The following is a 24,465-nucleotide window of genomic DNA, read 5'->3' as shown; positions in this document are numbered from 1 at the left end:
AGAGAACTTATCTGGAAGTTGCATTTGCACAGCAAGCATACTATATTTACTTATAATGAGGATGAGGTAGAGTTTCTCATCAAGCTTAATTATTCAAATCAAAGTGTTTTCAACATTGTAAGATAAATAATCTGTGTGTGAGTTGTGTGGAAAAACTGGAGGACTCCACTTGACTAATAAAAGTAGGGAGCTTTATATTATTGTTTAATTTAGCTGCTCCTTGAAATCCAACTCTGAGAACCACTTCACAAAGCTCCATTCCTAGGGAACAAAGTTAAAAAGAATTGCTCAGGTTTTCTTCTAGATTATTGCAGCCAAAATTATCCTGTTAGTAAAAGAGATAGGAATTCAGAGTAAAAGCCTAAAAATGAAGGGATTACAAGTACACATGTCTGGAACAGCCCCCGTGAAAAACAGCCATCATGGAAATAATTCAGCCAAGAAATATTGATGGATGCTAAAGCAGTGGGTTAAAGTTTGATGAGGAAAAGGATATTTACATAATCTCAAAATGTCTCCTTTAATCAAGTGACCAAAGTTGCCACTAGGAGTGGACAAAGTGAAATTGTATGCCACCTGACAGAATGCAATGCAAAGAACACAGCATTGCTTGTGTGATATTCTTCCCAAAAATGGACAATCTGAATCTAATCATGAGGAAACATGAGACAAACCTAAACTGAGGGACATTCTACAAAATAACTAGCTGCACTCTTCAAAAATGTCAAGGTCATGAACATCAAGGAAAGACTGTTATAAAGGGCAGTAAAGAGACGTAACAACTAAATGTAATGTGTGATTCTGACCAATATCGTTTTGCTTTGATAAACAATATTATTGAGATAAGTGTCAAAACTTGTGAGTTAGATGGCAGTAGTGTAACAGTGCTAATTTCGTGATTGAGATAACAGTGGAGAATATCCCTTTGCAAGGAATAGACACTAACGTATTTAGAAGTGATAGGCACAGAGAGATTATTCTCAAATGGTTCAAGGAGGAAAAAATGTAGTTTCATGTACTATTCTTGCAACTTTTTTGTATGTTAAAAATTATTTGAAAAAAAATTTTAAGGTATCAGTCAATTCAAAGAAAAATGTCGAGTAGCTTTGAAAGGTAAGTATATGGATAAGATGCTCTTCAATTAACAAAGTTTGGAAACACTATTCTAAGTAACTGCAAGTAAAAACCTCAGTAATACCAAGCACCTAAATGCTCACACCCCTTCCTAAGTTAAAAATTACACTGGGAGCTTGGCCAAGGTGGTGAAGTAGGAAGACTGAGGTCACATCCTCTCAAGGGCACACCAAAATTATAACTATTTACAGAGCAATTGTTGATTTTAAAAAAAGCAGAAAAGATCTTCTACAACTAAAGATACAGAGAAGGAACAACAATGAGAAAGGTAGGAGGGATGGACATGTGATATAGTCAAGACCCACACCCCCAGGTGAGTGATCCACAAACAAGAAGTTAATTACAATTGCAGAGGTCCTCCCCAAGGAGCAACAGGTCTAAGCCTCACATTGGGCTCCACAGCCTGGGGGTCCAGCACTGGCAAGATGAGCCTTCAGAACATTTGGCTTTGAAGGTCAATGGGGCTTACTTTTGGGAGACCCAGAGACAGTTGCGGAAAATAGAGACTCTACTCTTAAAGGGTACACACAAAAAACCAAACAACCTGATTTTTAAAAATGAGCAGAGGACCAAAACAGAATTTTTTCCAAAGATATACAGATGGCCAACAGGCACATGAAAAGATACTCAACATCACTAATCATCAGAGAAATGCAAATTGAAACCACAATGAGATACCACCTCACACCTGTCAGATGACTAGCATCATTAGGTCTACAAATAACAAATGTTGAAGAGGATGGGAGAAAAGGGAACCCTTGTACACTGTTGGGAGGGATGTAAATTGGTGCAGCCACTAGGGAGAACAGTACAGAGGTTCTTCAAACAACTAAAAATAGAACTACCATATGATCCAGCAATTTCACTACTGGGTGTAAATTTAAAGAAAATGAAAACATTAATTCAAAAAGATACATGCACCCCAATGTTCATAACAGCATTAGTTAAAATAGCCAAGATATGGAAGCAACCTACTTGTACATCAACAGATGAATGGATAAAGATGTAGTATATACAATGGAACACTATTCAGCCATTTAAAAAAGGATGAACTATTGCCATTTACAACAACATGGATGGACCTGGAAGGTATTATGCTTAGTGAAATAAGTCAGACAGATAAAAAGAAATACTATATGTTATCATCACTTGTATGTGGTATCTAAAAAGTAAAGCAAACAAATGAATAAAACAAAACAAAAACAGATTCAGATACAGAGAACAAACTAGTGGTTACCAGTGGAGGTGGGGGTTGCAATATAGGATTAGGGGCTTAAGAGGTACAAACTACTGTGTATAAAATAAACAAGATATAAGGGTATATTGCACAGCTCAGGAAATTCAGTCAATATTTTATAATAACTTTAAATGGAGTATAATTTATAAAAACTTTGTATCACTATGATGTACACCAGAAACTAATATAATATTGTAAATCAACTATACCTCAATTTAAAAAAAAAGAAAAGAAATTATGCTGCATGCTTCTGAAACAATTTAAATTCAAAAGACTCAGAATAATCTCTTTGTACAAAATATAGGTTCTGAGGACCTGTGGCTTCTTTGTGGAGCCTGACATTTCTCAAAGCATAGGAATCCTTGAAACAAAGAAAATTCTAAATTACAAGTAAAGCCAAACTCTGAATTGTGTAAAGCCTTCAGAAACTCTTACATTGCATTCCTCATAGCAAAGGAGAAATTTAGTTATAGGCTAATGGTGCACAATAATAGGTTTTGGATGTATTCTGAAAATCCCTGTTCTCATTCACCATTAATATCATCTATAAATCAGTTATCGAAATTGAAGTCTAAGATTGGAAAAGCCATAAATAAAGTAGTTATATAATATACCAGTCAGTGATAAAGTCACAGAAAAAGAGGGGGGAAAAAAAGGTAAAGATAATCCTGGCAGGGAAAGAAGTTGTTATTCCACACATAAAGTGACAGCCCTCTACAAACAAAGTACAAAAACGGAGGCAGCTTTTAGTGCACAAAAAAAAAAGAAGAGTTCTGTAATGAGCACTTGGGCTCAAAATCCAGGGCACAGTTTTGCTGGTTCAGTAACTTTTAATAAGTTAACTAACCTCCTGTGAAGTTTTTTCCTTTCAAAAATAAAAATGATACTCACTTGAAGGATTGTTTGGGTGACTTAATTAAGAACTTAAGCAGCTAATCCCTGATGAATACTAAATCTTTATGAAATACTATTTCCCCTCCCACACAAGAAGACTAAAATCTCTAAGTTGTGAAAAAACTATAGAGAAGCCTAAACTCTTGGGTCAATGCTTTTGCAAAGAGTATAATTTAATAGTCAGTTATGAAAATGAACAAAATGTTAGGTAAGAGGAAGGTCTTGCTCAGCATATATCCTTAGAAAGTACTTGATAAACTGAGTTATTAAGTAGACATGGAATATTCTAAATTGATATTAACTATGGGAAAAAATTTGGAATTATAAATGCAGATAACTATAATTTATTAAAAACTCTGAATTGGTAAGGGTACTGCATTCAATCCATAAAATTCCTAATTTCCATGAGTTTTTACTTTATCAGTTAGAACAATCAATAACAGTGCATGGAAGATTACTAGCAAAAAATGTTGCTCCTAATTATTTTTCAAGTTTTAAATATTTTCCACAATAAATATAATTTTATTGTTTTTTTCTGAATATGTAAATGATATGTGCTATTTTAAAAGAATTCAAACAATATGTAAATACAAAAGGAGATAAAAATCATCTGAAATTCCACCATCCTGAGATTTTATTACCTGATATATCGATCAAGATAGGCTAAGTTAATGATGTCCCTTAACCCCCCCAAAAAAAGGGGAAAAAAAAAAAGATAGGCTAAGTTATACTGTGATAATAAAAGACTCAAAAAATCTCAGTGGCTTATAACAACAAAGGTGTGTTTCCCACTCATGTTATAGGTTTACTGAGAGTTGGCTGAGCTCTGCTCTGTCTCATCTTCACTCCAGGATTCAGGCTGAACATTGTCAGTTGCCAAGGCAAAAGGAAAAAAAAGAAAAGAGATGTCAACCATGTGTTGTCTCTTAAAGCATGACTTCTGCCTTTACACCAATGCCTAAAGCAACCAATGTTGCCAGGACTTGGTTGGGGGTGGGAAGAGTAATCAGAGGGAAAGGAGGGAAACTGAAATATTTACAAAACAAGCATATCATCTATCTAACCTAAATGTGTATTAAAGAACTGAGTATGAGATTATTTAAGGATATCTCACTGTGGTTTACATTATTCAATTACTTCTATTAATGATGTAAAATATACATAACATAAAATGAATCATTATGAAGAATACAAGTCAGTGGGATTTATTACATTCACAATGTTGTACAACCTCTATCTAATTCTAAAAGTTTTTCAGTACCCCAAAAGGAGACCTCATACTCATGTAGCAGTTCTCTCCTCTGTCACCTTCCACCCACTCCTGGCAACTTCTAACCTATCTCTACTCTGGGTATTTCATATAAATGTAAATATAAACATAAACATAAACATAAATGTAAATATAAATGCAAATGGAATCATACAACATGTGACCTTTTGTGTCTGGCTTCCTTCACTCAGCCTATTTTTGAGATTCATTCACATTGTAGCATGTATCAGTACTTCATTCCTTTTCATGGCTGAACAATATTCCATGTTATAGATATACGACTTTTGCTTATCCATTTATCTTTTGATGAATATTTGATTTTTTACAACTTTTGGCTATTGGAAATAGAGTTGCCATGAATATCCACCTATAAGTTTTTCTTTGAATACATGTTTTCAACTCTTTTGTGTATATACCTAGGAATGGAATTGCTGAGCCATACACTAATTTCAAGTTTAACTTTTTGAGGAACTCCCAAACTGTTTTTCACAGCTGCTGCACCATTTTATATTCCCAACAGGAGTGTATGAGGGCTCCAATTTCTCCACATAGCAAATACATGAAAAAGTGCTCAGCATCATTAGTTCTGAGGGAAATGCAAATTCAAAGCACAATAAGGTACAACTTCACACCCCCCAAAATAACTAAAATTAAAATGATGGATATATTAGTCTGCTCGGGCTGTTATAAAAAAAATACCATAGACTGATGGGTTAAACAACAGAAATTTATTCTCTCACAGTTCTGGAGCTAGAAATCCAAGATCAATATGCCACCAGGTCTGGTTTCTCCTGAGGCCTTTCTCCTTGCCTTGCAGATGGCCACTTTTGTCACTATATCTTCACAGTGCCTTTTCTGTGTTTGGTGTCTCTACGTATGTCCTAATTTTATAAGGATATCATTCATATTTGGTTAAGGGCAACCTTAAGGGACTCATTTTAACTTACTACCTCTTTAAAGATCATATCCAATACAGTCATATTTTGAGATACTGGAGTTTAGAGTTTCAACATATGAATTTTAGAGAGATACAATTCATTCCATAATAATGAACAATACCAAAAGTTGTCAAGAATGTGGATCAACCAGAACCCATGTGCACTGTTGGTGAAGGTATAAAATAGTACAACTGCTTTAGAAAAATATTTGGCAGTTTCTTTTAAAACTAAACATATACCAATCCTATAACACAGCAATTTCACTGAAATGAAAGTATAACCCAGAAATCCCACTGAAAAGAAAGAGAAATGATAGTATATCTTTCTCCCTAAAATACTTGTTGAAGAATGTTCACAGTAATTATACTCATAGTAGCAAAAAACTGGAAACAGACAAGGTTTCTACCAACAGCAAAATAGCTAAGCAAACTGTGGTATATTCATGTAGTAGAATACTACTACAAAACATTAAAAAGAGAGAAAAACAATATGGCAAATATCAAAATATTATGCTAAGTGAAAAAAGCCTGACACAAAAAGTACATACTATGTGATTTCATTTGTATATTTCACAATTTTATAAATATTGTTCTAATAAAAAAAATCCATCCAGGTGGGCCCAGTGTAATCCTAGAAGGACACAAGAGGAGTCAGAGGCAAAAGAAAAGACAACGTGAAAATGGAAGTTCAGGCTACCAGTCAGGGGATGCCAAGGCAGTCTCTAGAAGCTAGAAGAGGCAAGCAACAGAACCTACCCTATAGTCTTCAGAATGAACCAGTCCTGCCAACACCTTGATTTTAGGACTACAAGACTGATTCCAGACTTCTGACCTCCAGAACACCAAGAGAATTAACGTATTGTTTTAAGTCACTAAATTTGTGGTAACTTGCTACAAGAGCAATAGGAAATTACACCTATTACTGACATCTCAGAAGAAAAGAAAGTAGGCAGAACTGAGAAAGTGCTGGGAGAGATAATGGCTGAAAAATTCCCAAACTTGCAAAAGACACAAATATACAGATACAATAAGCTAGGTGAACTCCAAACAGGAAAAACTCAAAGAAATCGATATGAAGACACATCATAATTAAACTTCTGAAAACTAAAGACAAAGGAAAAACCATAAAAGTAGGAAGAGAAATGATACCTCATCTATGGAGGAAAAACAACTGAAATGACAGTGGATTCTTATCAGAAACCATGGAGACCAGGAGGACGGAGAAGATGGCGGAGTAGAAGGACGCTCGCAGGTCACCCTCTCCCACAAATACACCAAGACCCACATCTACAGACCCACTCAGCCAACCAGAGCACCTGCGGAACTCTGAGAGAACATCGCCCTCTTCAAAAGATAAAGACGCAAAAAATCTGGTAGGAGAAAAGGAAAAAAGAAAGAACAAAAGGCAAAGCAGCGCGGGACGGGTCCCGCGGGGAGGGAGCAGCAAAGGAGGACTGGCGCTCGCTGGCTGGGTCTCCCCTCTCCAACTGAGAGGCCAGCGGGACGGAGGGGGAGACTCCGAGGCTCGGATATGTACAGAGCAGCCCTTGACTGACAGAACTAAGCTAAACGGGCACAGAGGGTCCCCCCCGACACCCAGCCTGAGACACGGGCTGGCAGCAGCGGGCAGGGCCAGGCTGCCCAAGCCGGGCGGAGGACAGGGGCGGCTGCACGGAGGCAGCCCCGGGGGAACGCAAGGGGCTGCGTGCCGTGGCTGTGGGTGCACAGGGCAAAACAACCTGGGCCCTCCATAAAACAGCAAGGTTGACGTGTTCTCGGGGAAGGGTGCACACCCCCATCTCTGAAAACCCGCGGAAAGTTTTCGGGGGAAGAGAGGCGGGGCTCAGGCACAGCCACCATATCCCCCAGCGCTGAGCACCCAGGCGGGGGCGGGGGCGAAACCTGCATCCTCACCGAAGGGCTTAGCAGCCTCAAAGGCCAGACTGAGACTGGCCTGCAGCCCGGGGCAGATATGATCCTTCCATCCTGGTCCCTCAGAGAACTTGCTCCACAAAGACAAACAAGGATCTGGGTTTTAGCTCGGAGCAGGGACAAAGCTGTTCCTCGGTCTTCCCCGAGCCCACCCGCGGAGCGCCGACCAGGGCGGAGCGCGCAGCCGCACAGAGCAGCGGAGCTACCGGCCGCGCAGGTAGAGGGAGAGCAGCCCCCCGCCTTTCGGGCAGGAACACAGCCCCTGACCGAGGTGCTGGGAGGGGGCACGACCCGCCCTCCTACCCGGCCAGTCTGCAACATCTGACTGCGGCATCCGGAGGTGCAGCGACCCGCCCGCCCACATCAGAGGAGAGCTGCACCTGACCCAGTGTTAGGAGGAGGCGCGATCTGCTTGCCGACAGGTGCTGGGAGCAGCACAGAAGAGGGCGCCAGCGGAGGGCCTCTGAAAACAGCAAGCTGAGCTTCCAAAACAGGACGAAGACAGAAAGGCTTCACATTAAAAGCACACAGACTCCAGGAGAACACCGACAAACCACCCCCCCCCCTTTTTTTTTTAATCTGTTTTTACCTGTTCTATTTTCTATTACTCTCTTAATTTTTACTTCTTAATTCATTTCTATTTCTCTTGGGTTTTGATGTCCTGTTATTGATTAGACACAGGTTTCAAATACATCTATTCATCTCCCCCCCCCTTTTTTTTGTAAAGGTTTTAAAAGGACGTCTCAACCCGATTAATACTCTGCTTCAACTCGCTCTTCTATTATTCATTATACACTGTTTTCAAACCCTCTTTCTCCCTTCTTTTAAAATTCTTTCTCTCTCTCTCTTATTTTTTTTCTTTTTTTCCTAAGTTTTATTCCTAAATAGGTATTAGATAGATAAAATCCTTAAGGACCAAAATAAACAACTGATACTTCATAAACCACAGTGCCAGAGAGGTATGAGCAAGATGAAGAAGCAGAAAAACCTTTCCCAATTAAAAGAACAAGAGAAATCCCCTGAAAGATCAACGAAATAGACATCGATAGCCTACTAGATCAAGATTTCAACAAAGGAGTGATCAAATTGCTGAAGGAATTAAAAGAGATAGTGTTTAGAGATATAAAATATGTCAAAAATGAAATTGAAGCTATAAAGAAGAGCCAAGTAGAGTGGGTAAACTCATTGACAGAGATGAGGAATGATCTAATAGCTGTGCAAAGCCGACTAGATAATGCAGAGGAACGAATTAGTGATCTAGAAGACAGGGCAATAGAAAGCACCCATTCAGAAGAACTACAAGATAAGCAAATAAAAAATAATGAAAATAGCATAAGGGACCTATGGGATAACATAAAGCATCCCAATCTTCGCATAATAGGGGTCCCAGAAGGGGAAGAAAGATCAAAGGGGATTGAAAAGGTTTTTGAAGAAATCATGACTGAAAACTTCCCAAACTTAAAGAAGGAATCAGATATCCAAGTACAGGAAGCTCAGAGGGTCCCAAACAGGAAGAACCCAAATAGACCCACACCAAGGCATATCATAATCAAGATGGCCAGAGTCAAGGATAAAGAAAGGATTCTAAAGGCAGCAAAAGAAAAGCAAAGAGTAAGTTACAAGGGAACCCCCATAAGGCTCTCAGCTGATTTCTCTACACAAACACTACAGGCCAGAAGGGAGTGGCAAGATATATTCAAAGCCCTGAATGAAAAAAAGATGCAGCCTAGGGTCCTTTATCCAGCAAGGCTATCCTTTAGGATAGAAGGAGAAATAAAGAGTTTCACAAACAAAAAAAAAGCTGCAGGAGTTTAGCAACACTAAACCCATGCTAAAAGAAATATTGAAAGGGCTATTCTAAATAGAAAAGCAGCAGGATGCTACAGAAATGAGAAACTCACAACTGGAAAGGTGATAACTCGTGAATTACAAATAAAGTAAACATGAAATTATAAAAGAAGACATACAAATCACTGAGAGTGGGAGAGGGAGGCAGGGAAATATAGAATATCTTTTTTTTTCTTTTTTAAATTTTTTTAACAGTAGGATGGGTTTGAGATCATGTTACTATCAGTTTAATAAAAACAGTTATAGTAATGGGCTAATAGATTCACAAAAAAGGGTAACCACAAGCCAAAAATTTACAAAGGAGTCACAAAAATTAAATAAAATCCATGAAAATACAAAGGAAAATTACCAAACCACAAAAGGAAGAAGAAAGGAACAAAGAGGATATACCAATTTAACTGCAAAGATAAGTTCAAAATGGCAATAAACACACATCTATCATTAATTACTGTAAATGTTAATGGACTAAATGCTCCAGTCAAAAGACACAGAGTGGCAGACTGGATAATAAAGCAAGAACCTTCAATATGCTGCATACAAGAGACCCACTTTAGGGAGAAGGACACATATAGATTGAGAGTGAAAGGATGGAAAAGGATATTCCATGCAAATGGAAAAGCCAAAAAAGCAGGTGTTGCAGTACTGATTTCAGACAAAATAGACTTTAAAACAAAGGCCATAAAGAAAGATAAAGAAGGACATTTTATAATGATTAAAGGAGTGATACAAGATGAGGATATTACACTCGTTAATATATATGCACCCAATATAGGAGCACCTAAGTACATACAAGAATTACTAACAGAGATAAAGGGGGATATTGATGGGAATACAACCATAGTTGGAGATTTTAACACTGCATTAACATCACTAGACAGATCTTCCAGACAGAAAATAAACAAGGCAACAGAGAAATTAAATACTACAATAGAAAAACTAGATTTGGTGGATATTTTCAGAGCATTACGCCCCCCAAAAATAGGATATACATTCTTTTCAAGTGCACATGGAATATTTTCCAGGATCGATCATGTACTTGGGCACAAAAGAAACCTCAACAATTTTAAGAAGATAGAAATTATCTCAAGCATCTTTACTGACCACAATGCCATGAAACTGGAAATCAACAACAGAGAAACAAAGGAGAAAAAAAGGAAAGCATGGAGATTAAACAATATGTTATTGAAAAAACAATGGATCAATGAGGAAATCAAAGCTGAAATTAAAAAATACCTTGAGACAAATGATAATGAAAGCACAACCACTCAAAACCTATGGGACACAGCAAAGGCAGTGTTAAGAGGGAAGTTTATAGCGATACAGGCCTTCCTCAAAAAAGAAGAACAATCTCAAATAAACAATTTAACCCACCACCTGAATGAATTAGAAAAAGAAGAACAAAAAGCCCCAAAAAGCAGCAGAAGGAAGGAAATAATAAAGATCAGAGAGGAATTAAATACAATAGAGATTAACAAGACCATAGAAAAAATCAACCAAACCAAAAGCTGGTTTTTTGAAAAAGTAAATAAAATCGACAAACCTCTGGCCAAACTCACAAAGAAGAAAAAAGAGAGAGCACAAATTAGCAAAATAAGAAAGGAAAATGGAGAAATTACAACAAACAAAATAGAAATACAGAATATCATATGAGAATATTATGAAAAACTATATGGAACCAAACTGGATAACCTAGAGGAGATGGACAAGTTTCTGGAAACATACTGTCCACCAAAACTGAATCAAGAAGAATCTGAACACTTGAACAATCCGATCACTAGAAAGGAAATAGAAATAGCAATTAAAAACCTCGCTACAAATAAAAGTCCAGGACCGGACGGCTTCACCGGGGAATTCTACCAAACATACAAAGAAGAACTCATACCAGTCCTTCTCAAACTCTTCCAGATGATTGAAAAGGAGGGAATACTCCCAAACTCATTCTATGAAGCCACCATCACCCTGATACCAAAACCAGGCAAAGACACCACAAAAAAAGAGAATTATAGGCCAATATCACTGATGAACATAGACGCCAAAATCCTCACCAAAATTTTAGCAAATAGAATCCAACAACACATAAAAAAGATTATACATCATGACCAAGTGGGGTTCATCCCAGGGACACAAGGCTGGTTCAACATACGCAAATCAATCAGTGTAATACATCACATCAACAAGAGAAAGGACAAAAACCACATGATCATCTCAATCGATGCAGAAAAAGCATTTGATAAAATTCAACACCCATTTATGATAAAAACTCTCACCAAAGTGGGTATAGAGGGAACATATCTCAACATAATAAAAGCTATATATGACAAACCTACAGCCAGCATAGTACTCAACGGTGAAAAACTCAAAAGCTTCCCACTAAAATCTGGGACAAGACAAGGATGCCCACTATCACCACTCCTATTCAACATAGTCCTGGAAGTCCTAGCCACAGCAGTCAGGCAAGAGAAAGAAATAAAAGGGATCCAAATTGGAAAAGAAGTGGTAAAAGTGTCATTATATGCTGATGACATGTTACTATATATAGAAAACCCTAAAAGGTCCACACAAAAGCTACTAGAGCTGATTGAAGAATTCAGCAAGGTAGCAGGTTACAAAATTAACGTTCAAAAATCAGTTGCATTTCTTTACACTAATGATAAATCAACAGAAGAAGAAAGTAAAGAAACAATCCCCTTTAAAATAGCACCCAAAGTAATAAAATATCTGGGAATAAATCTAACCAAGGAGGTGAAAGAATTATACACAGAAAACTATAAACCATTGATGAAGGAAATTAAAGAAGACTTTAAAAAATGGAAAGATATTCCATGCTCTTGGATTGGAAGAATCAATATTGTTAAAATGGTCACACTGCCCAAGGCAATCTACAGATTTAATGCAATCCCTATCCAATTACCCAGGACATATTTCACAGAACTAGAACAAATCATAATAAAATTTATATGGAACCATCAAAGACCTAGAATTGCCAAAGCATTACTGAAGAGAAAGAAAGAGGCTGGAGGAATAACTCTCCCAGACTTCAGACGATACTATAGAGCTACAGTCATCAAGACAGCATGGTATTGGTGCCAAAACAGACATATAGATCAATGGAACAGAATAGAGAGCCCAGAAATGAACCCACAAACTTTTGGTCAACTCATCTTCGACAAAGGAGGCAAGAATATACAATGGAATAAAGACAGTCTCTTCAGCAAATGGTGTTGGGAAAACCGGACAGCAGCATGTAAAACAATGAAGCTAGAACACTCCCTTACACCATATACAAAAATCAACTCAAAATGGATTAAAGACTTAAACATAAGACAAGATACAATAAACCTCCTAGAGGAAAACATAGGCAAAACATTATCTGACATACATCTCAAAAATTTTCTCCTAGAAGAAATAAAAGCAAGAATAAACAAATGGGACCTAATGAAACTTACAAGCTTCTGCACAGCAAAGGAAACCAGAAGTAAAACCAGAAGAAAACCTACGGAATGGGAGAAAATTTTTGCAAGTGAAACCGACAAAGGCTTGATCTCCAGAATATATAAGCAGCTCATACGACTCAATAAGAAAAAAATAAACAACCCAATCCAAAAATGGGCAGAAGACCTAAACAAGCAATTCTCCAAGGAAGACATACAAATGATCAAAAAGCACATGAAAAAATGCTCAATATCACTAATTATCAGAGAAATGCAAATCAAAACTACAATGAGGTATCACCTCATACCAGTCAGAATGGCCGTCATTCAAAAATCCACAAATGACAAATGCTGGAGAGGCTGTGGAGAAAGGGGAACCCTCCTACACTGCTGGTGGGAATGCAGTTTGGTGCAGCCACTATGGAAAACAGTGTGGAGATTCCTCAAAAGACTAGGAATAGACTTACCATATGACCCAGGAATCCCACTCCTGGGCTTGTATCCAGAAGGAAATCTACTTCAGGATGACACCTGCACCCCAATGTTCATAGCAGCACTATTTACAATAGCCAAGACATGGAAACAGCCTAAATGTCCATCAACAGGTGACTGGATAAAGAAGAGGTGGTATATTTATACAATGGAATACTACTCAGCCATAAAAACCGACAACATAATGCCATTTGCAGCAACATGGATGCTCCTGGAGAATGTCATTCTAAGTGAAGTAAGCCAGAAAGAGAAAGAAAAATACCATATGAGATCGCTCATATGTGGAATCTAAAAAACAATAACAAAAACAAACAAACAAAAACAAAGCATAAATACAGGACAGAAATAGACTCACAGACAGAGAATACAGACTTGTGGTTACCGGGGGGTGGAGGGTGGGAAGGGATAGCCTGGGATTTCAAAATTGTAGAATAGATAAACAAGATTACACTGTATAGCACAGGGAAATATACACAAAATGTTATGATAACTCACAGAGAAAAAAATGTGACAATGAGTGTGTATATGTCCATGAATGACTGAAAAATTGTGCTGAACACTGGAATTTGACACATTGTAAAATGATTATAAATCAATAAAAAATGTTAAAAAAAAAAAAAGAAAGAAACCATGGAGACCAAAGGAAAGTGGCATAATATTTTAACTGTTAATCCAGAATGCTATATGCAGCGAAAATATCATTCAAATGAGAGGAAATAAAACTATTCTCAAATTAATAAAAACTAAGAGATTCAGTCATCAGCAAATCTATTCTAAAAGAATGGCTAAAGGAAATTCTCTAAAAAGGAAAGAAAAAAGAGGAACTATTGAAACATGATGAAGAAAGAAAACAGTAAGCAAAAATATAGGTAAATACAATAAGCAATTCTTCTTGAGTTCTTTAAACTGTGCTTGACGGTAGAAGCAAAAATTTTAACACTGTCTGATTCAGATCTAAACGTATGTAGAAGAAATACTAAGATAGATTATATAAGTGTGGGAAGGTAAAGGGAAGTAATGAGAGGTACCCAGCACTGCTCTTGCCTGTGTCCTCTTGGGTCACACCACTTTCCGTATGCGTTGCTTCAACTTCCGGTGGTGAGCAAGAGGGCTGCCGCAGAGTCAGGAGGTGCATCAGTCCTGGGTGCTGGGGGAGGAGCGTGGGAGGAAGGGAAAGTATGCCTCTTTCTGGAGTCTCTCTTCAGAAACAAAGAAACCTGACCAAGAGGCCCCAGTAACGGTTTTCTTTCACCTCCCCACTTCTAAAGCAATCACTGGCAAAGGAAGTAGTTGGTATTCCAAGACAGGTTCGATTTAAGTCTTGGACTGAGCTTTGGTTAGAAAGAGTGCTGATGAGTCAAGGTTAAATAAATTGGCCATGATAAAGATGTTACCTGTAGATCTAAAAGGTGTCTTGATTCTTACATTTGTCCCACTACATCCTTAGAATTTGTTTGCTTTTCCTGCGCGTGGATTCAACTCTTCTCTTTCTGCAAACTTCTGGGGGGCAGAGGGTGGGGAGGGGAGTGGAACCTCACCTGTTCCTTTTGTAATTATCTTAGGCTTCTCTGGAGCTGGCATACAGTAATGGTAAGCACTGACTTTAGAGCCAGACTGCTGGGGTTCAAATATAGGCCCCATCACTTCCAACCATGTGTGTCACCTTAGGCATGTTATTTAACCTTGTTCCTCTAATACAACTCACCTCATAGAGATGTTGTGAGAACTAAGTTACTATAAACAAAGTGATCAGAACAATACCTATTACAAAATAAATCCTCTATAAGTGTGTGCTATTATTATTAAATGGCATCTACTGTTTTGGCATGCCCAGCATCCCTTCCCCCTTCTTTTCACAGATGTTTCAGTTTTCCTTTGAAGAACTACCCCCCTGCCATGCCATATGATCTTGGCACAATTCTCAGTCGGTATGAACTGCTCCCAACCCCCACCAGGGAAGAGGTGGGCACAAGGCCCAAGTTAGGCCAATCTTACCTTCTCCCCTGGGGTCTGAGTCTGAGGCAGAATGACTCAAGATAAAAAACAGTTAAAATTCAGTCTCTCTGGTGTCAAGACCTTGAAGAGGCTTTTCCTGAGTTCTTGCCCCCTAGACCCCTGGAACTGTATAGTTTTTTCCAAAATCTGATTAACAGTCCTTCTTTTGATTTTGTTGGTTTTCCAATCCCCTTTAATCAATTCCCTTTTTGCTGAAATTAGCCAAAATTGATTTCTGTTGTTCATGTAACCATTATGTTGGACAATAGGCCTCCCCAAATTAAATCATAAAATAACTTTATTTTTGTCTCTTATTGACTCTTCATAGCTCTTCATGAACCTAGCTCTTCTCTGGCCCCTGCTTACATATCATATAACTTAAGACAGTGGCTCAGAAGTCAAACATTCTGGGCTCAAATTCTAACTCCACCCACTGCTAGCTATGTTACTTAATGTTTCTTTGCCTTAGCTTCCTTAATCTGTAAAACAGAATAAAAACATTCACCTTATTGAGTTATTGTAAAACTTAAATGACTTCCCAAATGTAAAATGCCTGGAACTGTGCTTGCCACATAGTAAGTCCTGAAAAATGTTAATAGGGCTGACAGCAGTCAGTAGTGGCCCAGTGAGGTTGCCCTCCTCACAATCCATCACACTAGGCCCTGACCATTCTTGTTTCCAAATCTATGTTCATACTAGCCCTCAATCCTTTTCCCAATCCTTCAAGACATCATTAATTCATGCACCACCACTTCCACAAGGCCCACACTGATCTACAAAGACCACGTTAACCTGATACTTCACTTATAGGAATTATAATCTGAAGCAGATGCACAAGACTTGATTTCATACCATTCTATTGTTTTGTAATTGTACCTCTGTGTAGATCATGATTACCCCAACAAGAAAAGTGTCCCTTGAAGGCAAGAATTATATTTTATATTATTTTATATCCTTTATATTATTTAGTCCACAGTAAGGCTCATAGTAAATCCTTAATAATTAACTTGGAATGGCCTTCTGAGCAGCTAAAAATATTTCCAATCACAATTACTTCTGGGTTTGTAAGGGTTGCAAGCCCTTAGGTCTATGTTTTAGTATATATGCTGCCAAAGCAAAGACATGGCTTATGTTTTTATTGTGTGTATAAGCATAAAACAGACAAGGTACAGAACTTTCTGTTCTCTTCCCCCACTGGCCAACACACACTGGGTAGCCAATAAATGTTATTAACTATCTATAAAAAAGCTGAAAACTTCAGAAGCTGCAATTTCATTCTAAATAGGATAGTTACTGTTAAGAATGGAAACTATAATGCTGAAAGGTGGTGTTTTGTTTAGAACTTTAAAACGTGAAGATAAGGGAAATATAAACTCAGACAACTTTTTCTCTTCTAATGCATTTTTTTCTCATAAGAATTGCAGATAAAGGACAAAGTAGAAAAGATAACTATGGTATCTTCTTATTGTCATGTTTCTGGAGAAATGTTCTTTTATTTTTGGAACTCTGCATAACATAAAGAACCCCATCTTCTTGCTGTGATTTCTCCAATCCTGTGAAAAAGTATACAGAGAAATAAAAATTTTTCCCACTGATGCCCAAGAGGATATCGTTTCCATATAAAAAGATGGCACTGTTTCAGAGCAATGTGGGCAGTATTTGAGTCATGTGGAAAAGTCATCTGGGAAAGAGAAATTGAGTAAGCCTAGCCTCAAGTCCATGTGAAGCTGTCTGTGAAATGGAGATGCTTAAATTGACTTACTTAGCCAACCCTAGGAACAAGCTTATATTCCATCTAAATAACACCTCTATAAAGTTCTGCACCTTTTGGCTTATATTGTTTAATGAAAATGGCTATTTCAAAGTTAAGAACAAATTCTTTTATATAAATTCTACCCACTATGGATTTTTCAACCAGGCTAACTCTTCACTGTTTCCTTTCTGCAGGAACACTGTAGGCAAGAAAGAAAAGGAAAGAGGGAGGAGGATGAAAGGAAAAAAAAAAAAAAAACAAACGTATCTTACTGGGATTGTGCGAGACAGCCGGGTGCAACCATATTCCGATTCTCCTCCTCAGCCCGGAGTGCAGTGAGCTCTATCATGTTAACCATCACATCATTGGTGTGGCCCGGAAGCTGGGGAAGCACTGAAATTATCTTCTCTACCAAGTTGTCCCCATGATGTCCAACTGCTCCTGTTTAAGCAGACAAGAAAATACGAACTCACAAAATGGGAGGAAAAACAAGCTGGAGTAATGTTTTGTAATACCTCTTCTATCAAAAACAACATACATTTTTAGTTTCTGTTACACAAATCAATAACACAAACCTAACATTTTGCCCTTAGTAACACTAATTAAGCTCACAATTACCTAGACAACGTATGTCTTGTATGTTGGATTTAATGGTCCCTGAGGACAGGCACTGTGTCTACTCTGGTTACTACTATATTCCCAGCCCCTAGCATAGTGCCTACACGTGGTAGACCTGAATAAGTAGTTAATGAATAAATAAATAAACAACATTTGGTCAGTCAGGTAAATGGTGTCACAGTATAAACTCTCCTGAAATTTTAGAGCAAAAGAGATTTTCTTTGTTTTACAGATGAAGATCTTAAAACCCATAAGGGCTTAGAGACCTGACCAAGAAGAGCAAATCTCCCCTTTGCTAGAAACTTCATAATGGCAACTGTTTATCTAGTTCACCCTCTACCCACCATGTCTAGTAAGCAGTCTGGTAGCTAGGAGGCTCACTAATTATTTGTGAGATGAAGGAAAGAACAAAGGAATGAATGGTAACAGTTTGCAGTAGTAGAAGCATTTATAGAGTGTTTTCTGTGTTTCAGGCACTGTTTTAGATGCTTCACATATATTAACTCTTTTAATAATAAATGAATAAACTAAAATTAAAATTCAAGACCAATGACACAGTTTAATATTTTTTCCATGAGACCAAGTTATCTTTCCAAAACCCATCACTGCATGGAAGACATCATTCCAACAATGGGTGGGACTGGCCAAATCAACTTGCTTTAATCTGACCCACTTCAAATAAATTATTTTACTTCCAAATGTCTCTCTATTTTTTTTTTTTTTTGCCATGTCATATTAATTGGACAGAAGAACTGGGTAGAAAAGCCTAAACCAGAAATCCATGGAATCGCTGTCATCGCCATCATCATCTTTATCACAATAGTTAATTTATTGAGAGCTTATGATGCACCAGGTATTAAGTTTCATACTGTACTTTAATTCTTAATACACTTAATTCTTATAATGACCCTAAAAGGTAGGTGTTATTATGCTCATTGACAGAGTAGAAGACTCAGTTTAAATAACTTGCTTAAGATTACATATGCTGTAAATTACAGAGGAAGAATTCAAACTCAGGAGGCAGATAACTCCAAAAATTCTTTATTAAAAAAAATCAGGCCCATAAAAGTGACTTGAAACAGAGCCAACATGAGTGCTTCTAAGGTGGCTTCTGATGTTAAAGAAAAGAGCCCTTGTCTTACCACTAAAATGTTCATTAATTAGGTCTGGAAGGAACCATGTCTTATTTATGTTGCCTATGGTTTATGGTCATCTCCCTAGCACTCAGACTACAAGCTACTCATTAAATACTTGCTGAACGAATGCCCAGTGACTATATATGTTCCTGGGATCAAGGGGAGAGTCAGAAGTCTCTAAAAGAATCATATCTTTAAGCCTGGACTGGATATACTAGTATTACCCCATAGCATCATGAATTTCTCTGTTCACTAGTATCCTCCTCATTTATTTAAAAACTTCCACTCTTGAATTTAAATTATTTGATGTCTATCCACAAATAATGTAGATATAGATATTTATCATAGGTTGAGATAAAAAAAAAACAACTAAAATGTGTAGTTCCATCACTGAATACTCTGCCTGTTGCTAGTCATGGCTATATTCTTGCAGTGCTTTCTTCTTGGTCAGAAAGATAAATTATCAAGACTCTCCTTGTATGTAAAATGTGTCTGTAGTTTAGAAGAATACTGGCCAATAGGATGAAATACAATTCCAAGTTACGAAATCTCACAATGAATTTCTCCAATGAAAACTACCCAGTTCTTTTTAATCATGTACACTTAAATATTTTATATAACCCATTCTTTCAAAAATGTATGCTCAAATCTTAAAGAACATTAAGGAAATAAGCTGAAAGTCCTTTTCCTTGAAATAAAATAAATTGTATTTTAAATAAATGAAAAAAAAAAAACACAACTTCCACTCATCACTACAGTAACTTTCCTTTGAACCTGGTGCCCAAATTCTGAGCCCTGCCCACAAGCTACTCTTATTTTTTGTCGGCTTTGCAGACACATGGCGCAAACAAGTGGCCTATATGTTCTGCCTTTCTTTTCTAACTTCTTTAGCCCCTACAATCTAGCTGCTACTCACTCCTCCTCCTGATGCTAAAAGCAGGGGTCTTTGGCAAGTCTCAGTTTATTAAATCCTCAGTTTAATGAAATTAAATGAATTTAATGAGTAGCTTGCAGTCTGAGTGCTGGGGAGCTGACCATAAACCATTAGTTAAATTAAAACTATTGACTACTCCAGTCCTCTTGAAACTCTCTAAATATGAGAAGTCAGGACATGGCATTCTTATTTTTCCTTAAGGTTTAATAGCTAATAGTTATTTTTACAAAACCAAAGTACATTTACATCCTTAAAATATTACATACTAACATTCTAAATGTTCAAAAGTAGAGGATTTTTTAAAATTATGGCATATTCACTGAAGCAGTTCTCAAGTTGTGATTTTTTTATATTCTTCTATTTATTTACAGTTTATAAACTTTCCATGGTGAGCATACATTCTTGTTGTAATAAGATAAAAAACTATGTTATACACACATACAAATACCCTAAAATTTTACCAAGGGTTATCTTTGAATGGTAGGATTTTGGTTGACGTAAACTCTATCTAAACTTCATTTTATGACCAGTATTTTCTACAAGAAGCACATGAGACTTACCTAATTAGAAAAATAATTTACATCCTATCAGAAACTGTTGAAAATATTACATAAGAGAATTAAGAAAATGCCACATTTACATGACCAGGATTACTCAGCCTCTTAGGTTTAGTCAAAAGGAATGTATAGCTAACATGTTCCATAATGAAGGATAAAGCAGGTATGGACTTTCAACTAATTGACCTGCTCTTCTGTGAATACAGTTTCTCACATGTCCAACTTTAGAGGCTTCAATATTCATTTTTAAAATTTAATTAATGCTATTTACATGACTCAAACATAAACTAAGCATTTGGGGCTTCTCAACGTCACAGTAACTTCAGATTCTTCTTTCATGAAATGAATAAAATGCTGACATTTATATCACACTTAAATTTTCAGAGAGCTTATTTTTTCTTTTATTATAGGGACTTTAAAATATTATTTAAGAAGCTCAAGAGTGGAAGTCAACCAGAACCCAGTTATTTCTTCCCTGTCCCACTGTTAATCTAGCCAACAGCAACGTGGTCTAGTCTGGCCAGAGGATAGTTTATTTCCCATTGCCTTCTTTTCTGAAGGGGCTGTAGGAAAGAAATTGGGGACATTGGCTCTAGTGGTCCCATCTTCCACTAGTTCCTTGTGTAATCTGAGGGAATTTCCATAAATGTGGTGTCATTTTACCAAGCTAAAAACTCAAGAGTTTTTCCAACTGACACCTAAATATCTTCAAGCCTTAGTATCTGAGATCCTAAGTTAAGCTAACTGCTTCAAAGGCTAAACATTTTAGTTAACAGGACCAGAAAAATACCAATCCTGTATGACCCTGTGGATCATATGTGAATGTGCTTGTGCTTGCTAGTATCATTATCCTAAGGCACATGACCTCTTCATTGCCTCACTTGCACGGAATGAAGTAAGAAGCAAGAATTGAGGAGCCTTCACAAGATCTCAGTCAGACTGTAGAAGGGCTCAGAGATAAATACACAAGAGTCTTCTGTACATTTCACAAACAGGATATTCTGGGGTTGTGCACAGTGTCCCTTTGTGTTGAGACAGGGCTACTGGACTCTTGGAATTAGTGTATTAAAAAAACTCACTTCCTAGGGAACTATATTCAATATCTTGTAGTCATCTATAATGAAAAAGAATATGAAAGTGAATATATATGTATGACTGAAACATTATGCTGTACACCAGAAATTGGCACATTATAAACTGACTATGCTTCAATAGAAAAGAATGCAAATTAAAGAGATAATAAAAATTTAAAAACTCCCTTCCTTTCTGATTCCCATCATTCTTTCCCAAGAATCTGTGACTGTATTTCATTATTTTGAAATGTTTCAGTATTTATAATGACATTTCAGTACTGTAAGAGTAGAATATTTCTTTATTACTCCTGATGTTTCCTTCTATGTAGAGGGACAACAAATATCCCAACACTCCTGAGACTGCTTCACCTTCTTCAATCAATCACTTTTCCTTGGGCCATCTACTTGTTCTTCCTAGGATAGGTTCTGCCTTTGGAAAGAAGAGACTTGCTCTGGTCCAGAGTGTGTAAACTTTTCAACACTTGGATTTGGCATTAAGAATCTTCATTCATGTTCTCTGCTCATGAATATGATTTTACTTTTTAATCTTTATGCCTTTTTCTTCCTTTCTTTATTTAAGTGGCTGGAACCCTCATTACAATGTAGAATAAAAGTGAATGACAAAAAAAAAAAGAATCTTTGTTAATGTTCACTGTATCCATAATAAAACTGGTGTTTTGGCCTCTGCAACTCTTTATCTCATAATCAATTGATTCAGAATCTAGATGGGGAAAGGAGCACTAGTTATTAGATCCCCTCTAACGTTACCATTTCTAACACTACCTCACATCAGTCAAACCTAGTACAAAGAGGATATATTAAAGCAGATGCCACATACCAGTCAAAAGCCTGCTTAAGTTTGCCATATACCAGGTAGAACTTTGAAGGGACAGGGTGGGGAAAATCATAAGGCTGTAATTATAAAAGTTTATTCAATAAGTAACTTTCCCCATACAGTAATTTTAGGTAAGAGAATCACATAACATTCATTATGTTGCCCCTACCTTAAATTTCTCCTACATTCCCTTATTTCTGTGAATGGATTCTGAAATTGCCCAAGCTAGAAAACTTGGAAGGTCTTCAAATCCTTCCCTTAATGCGCTAGCATTGTATCAGTCACCACTCTATTGTCTCAGTTAAATACCAAACTACTCCTCTCTTCGTCTTCCTATTATTGACTCAGTATAAATTCATATCATTTCTTACCTAGATATTAAAATAGCCTCCTGATCAATCTCCTAGCCTCCAGTATTTCATGCGTTTTTCCCAAGAAGCCCATGGCTCCTAGGCTGGGCTCCTCCATAGATAGATAGGAGGGCTGAATTTCATGAGAAATATTGTAAGTTTATGCTTTTTTGTAGATAGTCCATAACTTTGATCAATTGATCAATAAAGTTCCTTAATTTCAAAAGAGTTAAGAATCATTGTCCACCACAAAGTATAAATTAGAGTTGAGCCAACAGATATCAGTGTTATTCCTCTTTACAGGCTTTAAGCATACAGCCCAACTGGTGAGCAAATTAACAAACTATGCCACATCTATATACCTGAATATTACCCGTAAATAAGAAGCAATGAACTACTGATATAAGCAACAACATGGATGAATCTCAACTGTATTATACTGTAAGTGAAAGAGGTCACTCAAAAGGCTAAATACCATATGATTGCATTTATATGATAGCCTTGAAAAGGTAAACTCTAAAGACGGGAAATGGATTCATGATTGCCAGGACTGAGGGTGAGAGGAGAAACTGACTACAGGAGCACAAGGGAATTTTTTGGAGTGATGGAACCATTCTTCCATCTTGATTGTAGTGGTGGTTACATGACAATATGTTGTTTGACAAAACTACACACTATAAAGGATAAATGGTGCTATATGTAATGTACTTTAATAAATTTGACTAGAAAAAAAGGCAAACAACAACAACAAAAAGACCCACCCCATCACCCCTCAAATTCCTATCTTGTAATCAGTAAATCCATCCATCACATTATCTACCAGAGAACTCATTCAACAGGAAATCTGTACATGCACTTTTCCTCCTTAAAAACTTTTTCTGACTCCTAACTGAGCATGAAAGTTAAGGCCTTTGGAACATGTCCCCAGTCTCCTTCCTCATCATCTTCATTACCCTTACTTCCTCATCTCTTACCACTCCCTCAGTCATTCATCCCAACCCTCAAGCACCTTAAGCTCTAATAAAAATTATCTTAAAAGAACTCCCAGAACAACCTATGCTCCTTCTTCTATCTCTGCAAGCATGGGGAGCTTTCAAAAGAACAATGAATGATTCCAGCCTCTGCCTAGACTCATTTTTAAAAATCACTTTCTGGGGTGGTTTAAATGTGAGAACCACTGGTCTAGAAACTGGCACCCCTTAAGAGAGTATTTGTACTTAACCACTGTGAAGGCACATAGCATTCATACTAGAATTTGCTAAGCTTTGTCTTCTTCATTAGACTCTGAGTTCCTCATAGACAGGAGCTTTTACTTTTTGATCTTTATGTCAGCACTTCTCAAACTTTACTACACATTCAAATCACCTGAGGATCTGGTTACAACACAGGTTCTGATTCCTAAGTCTAGGGTGAGGCCTGGGATTCAGCATTTTTAATTTGCTTCCAATTGGGCGTGAGGTTGCTAGTCCCAATGACATACTTAACAGTGAGGTTTCATGTCATTATCACCTAGCACAGAGACTGCAGATAAAAGCTGCTCAGTAAATATTTATAAAATGAATCAAAATCATCCAGGTCATTCTTTACACTCGCTTAAGTAATCAAAATTGTAGTGATCTTGCAGGATCATATAAAAGAAATATTTCACTTACTCCACTTTTTTTTCCTCCAGGTATAACAGAATATAATTCCTGACAACTAGTTAATTCTAACCAACTCTCATAACAGGTCAAGTAATAGAATTCTGCTGGGTTATATGTATGGCAAATTATTCTTGTATTTCTGTTCTTACTCTTATACTTAGGGGGGAAACATACATTTAAAAGAATAAAACATTAAATCATTTTAAAGGCATATAATTAATCAATAAAAGTACTAATAAACATTTTCCCCATTATGTACCAGGCACTGTTCTAGGAGCTAGATGCATTAACTTATTTTACCCTCTCAACAACCCTCTGAGTGGGTACTATTATTATCCTCATTTCATAGATCAGGAAACTGAGACTATTAGTTACAACTTGTCCAAGGACTTATGA

General features: G+C 37.1%; 1 protein-coding gene across 2 annotated transcripts in view; it reads right to left on the bottom strand.

Moving 5' to 3' along the window:
- Positions 1–24,465, bottom strand: part of SCFD2 (sec1 family domain containing 2) — a 357,920-nt gene that overhangs the window by 325,512 nt on the left and 7,943 nt on the right. For both annotated transcript variants that reach the window (XM_031434663.2, XM_010992837.3), the window contains exon 2: positions 17,196–17,364. In XM_031434663.2, the coding sequence (XP_031290523.1) occupies positions 17,196–17,364 (169 nt within the window). The remainder of the gene's footprint in view (positions 1–17,195; positions 17,365–24,465) is intronic.

The sequence above is a fragment of the Camelus dromedarius genome, chromosome 1 (assembly GCF_036321535.1).
Source record: "Camelus dromedarius isolate mCamDro1 chromosome 1, mCamDro1.pat, whole genome shotgun sequence".
Classification (NCBI taxonomy): domain Eukaryota; kingdom Metazoa; phylum Chordata; class Mammalia; order Artiodactyla; family Camelidae; genus Camelus; species Camelus dromedarius.
The sequence above is the reverse complement of the archived record's forward strand: the minus strand, read 5'-3'. Positions and strand labels throughout refer to the sequence as shown.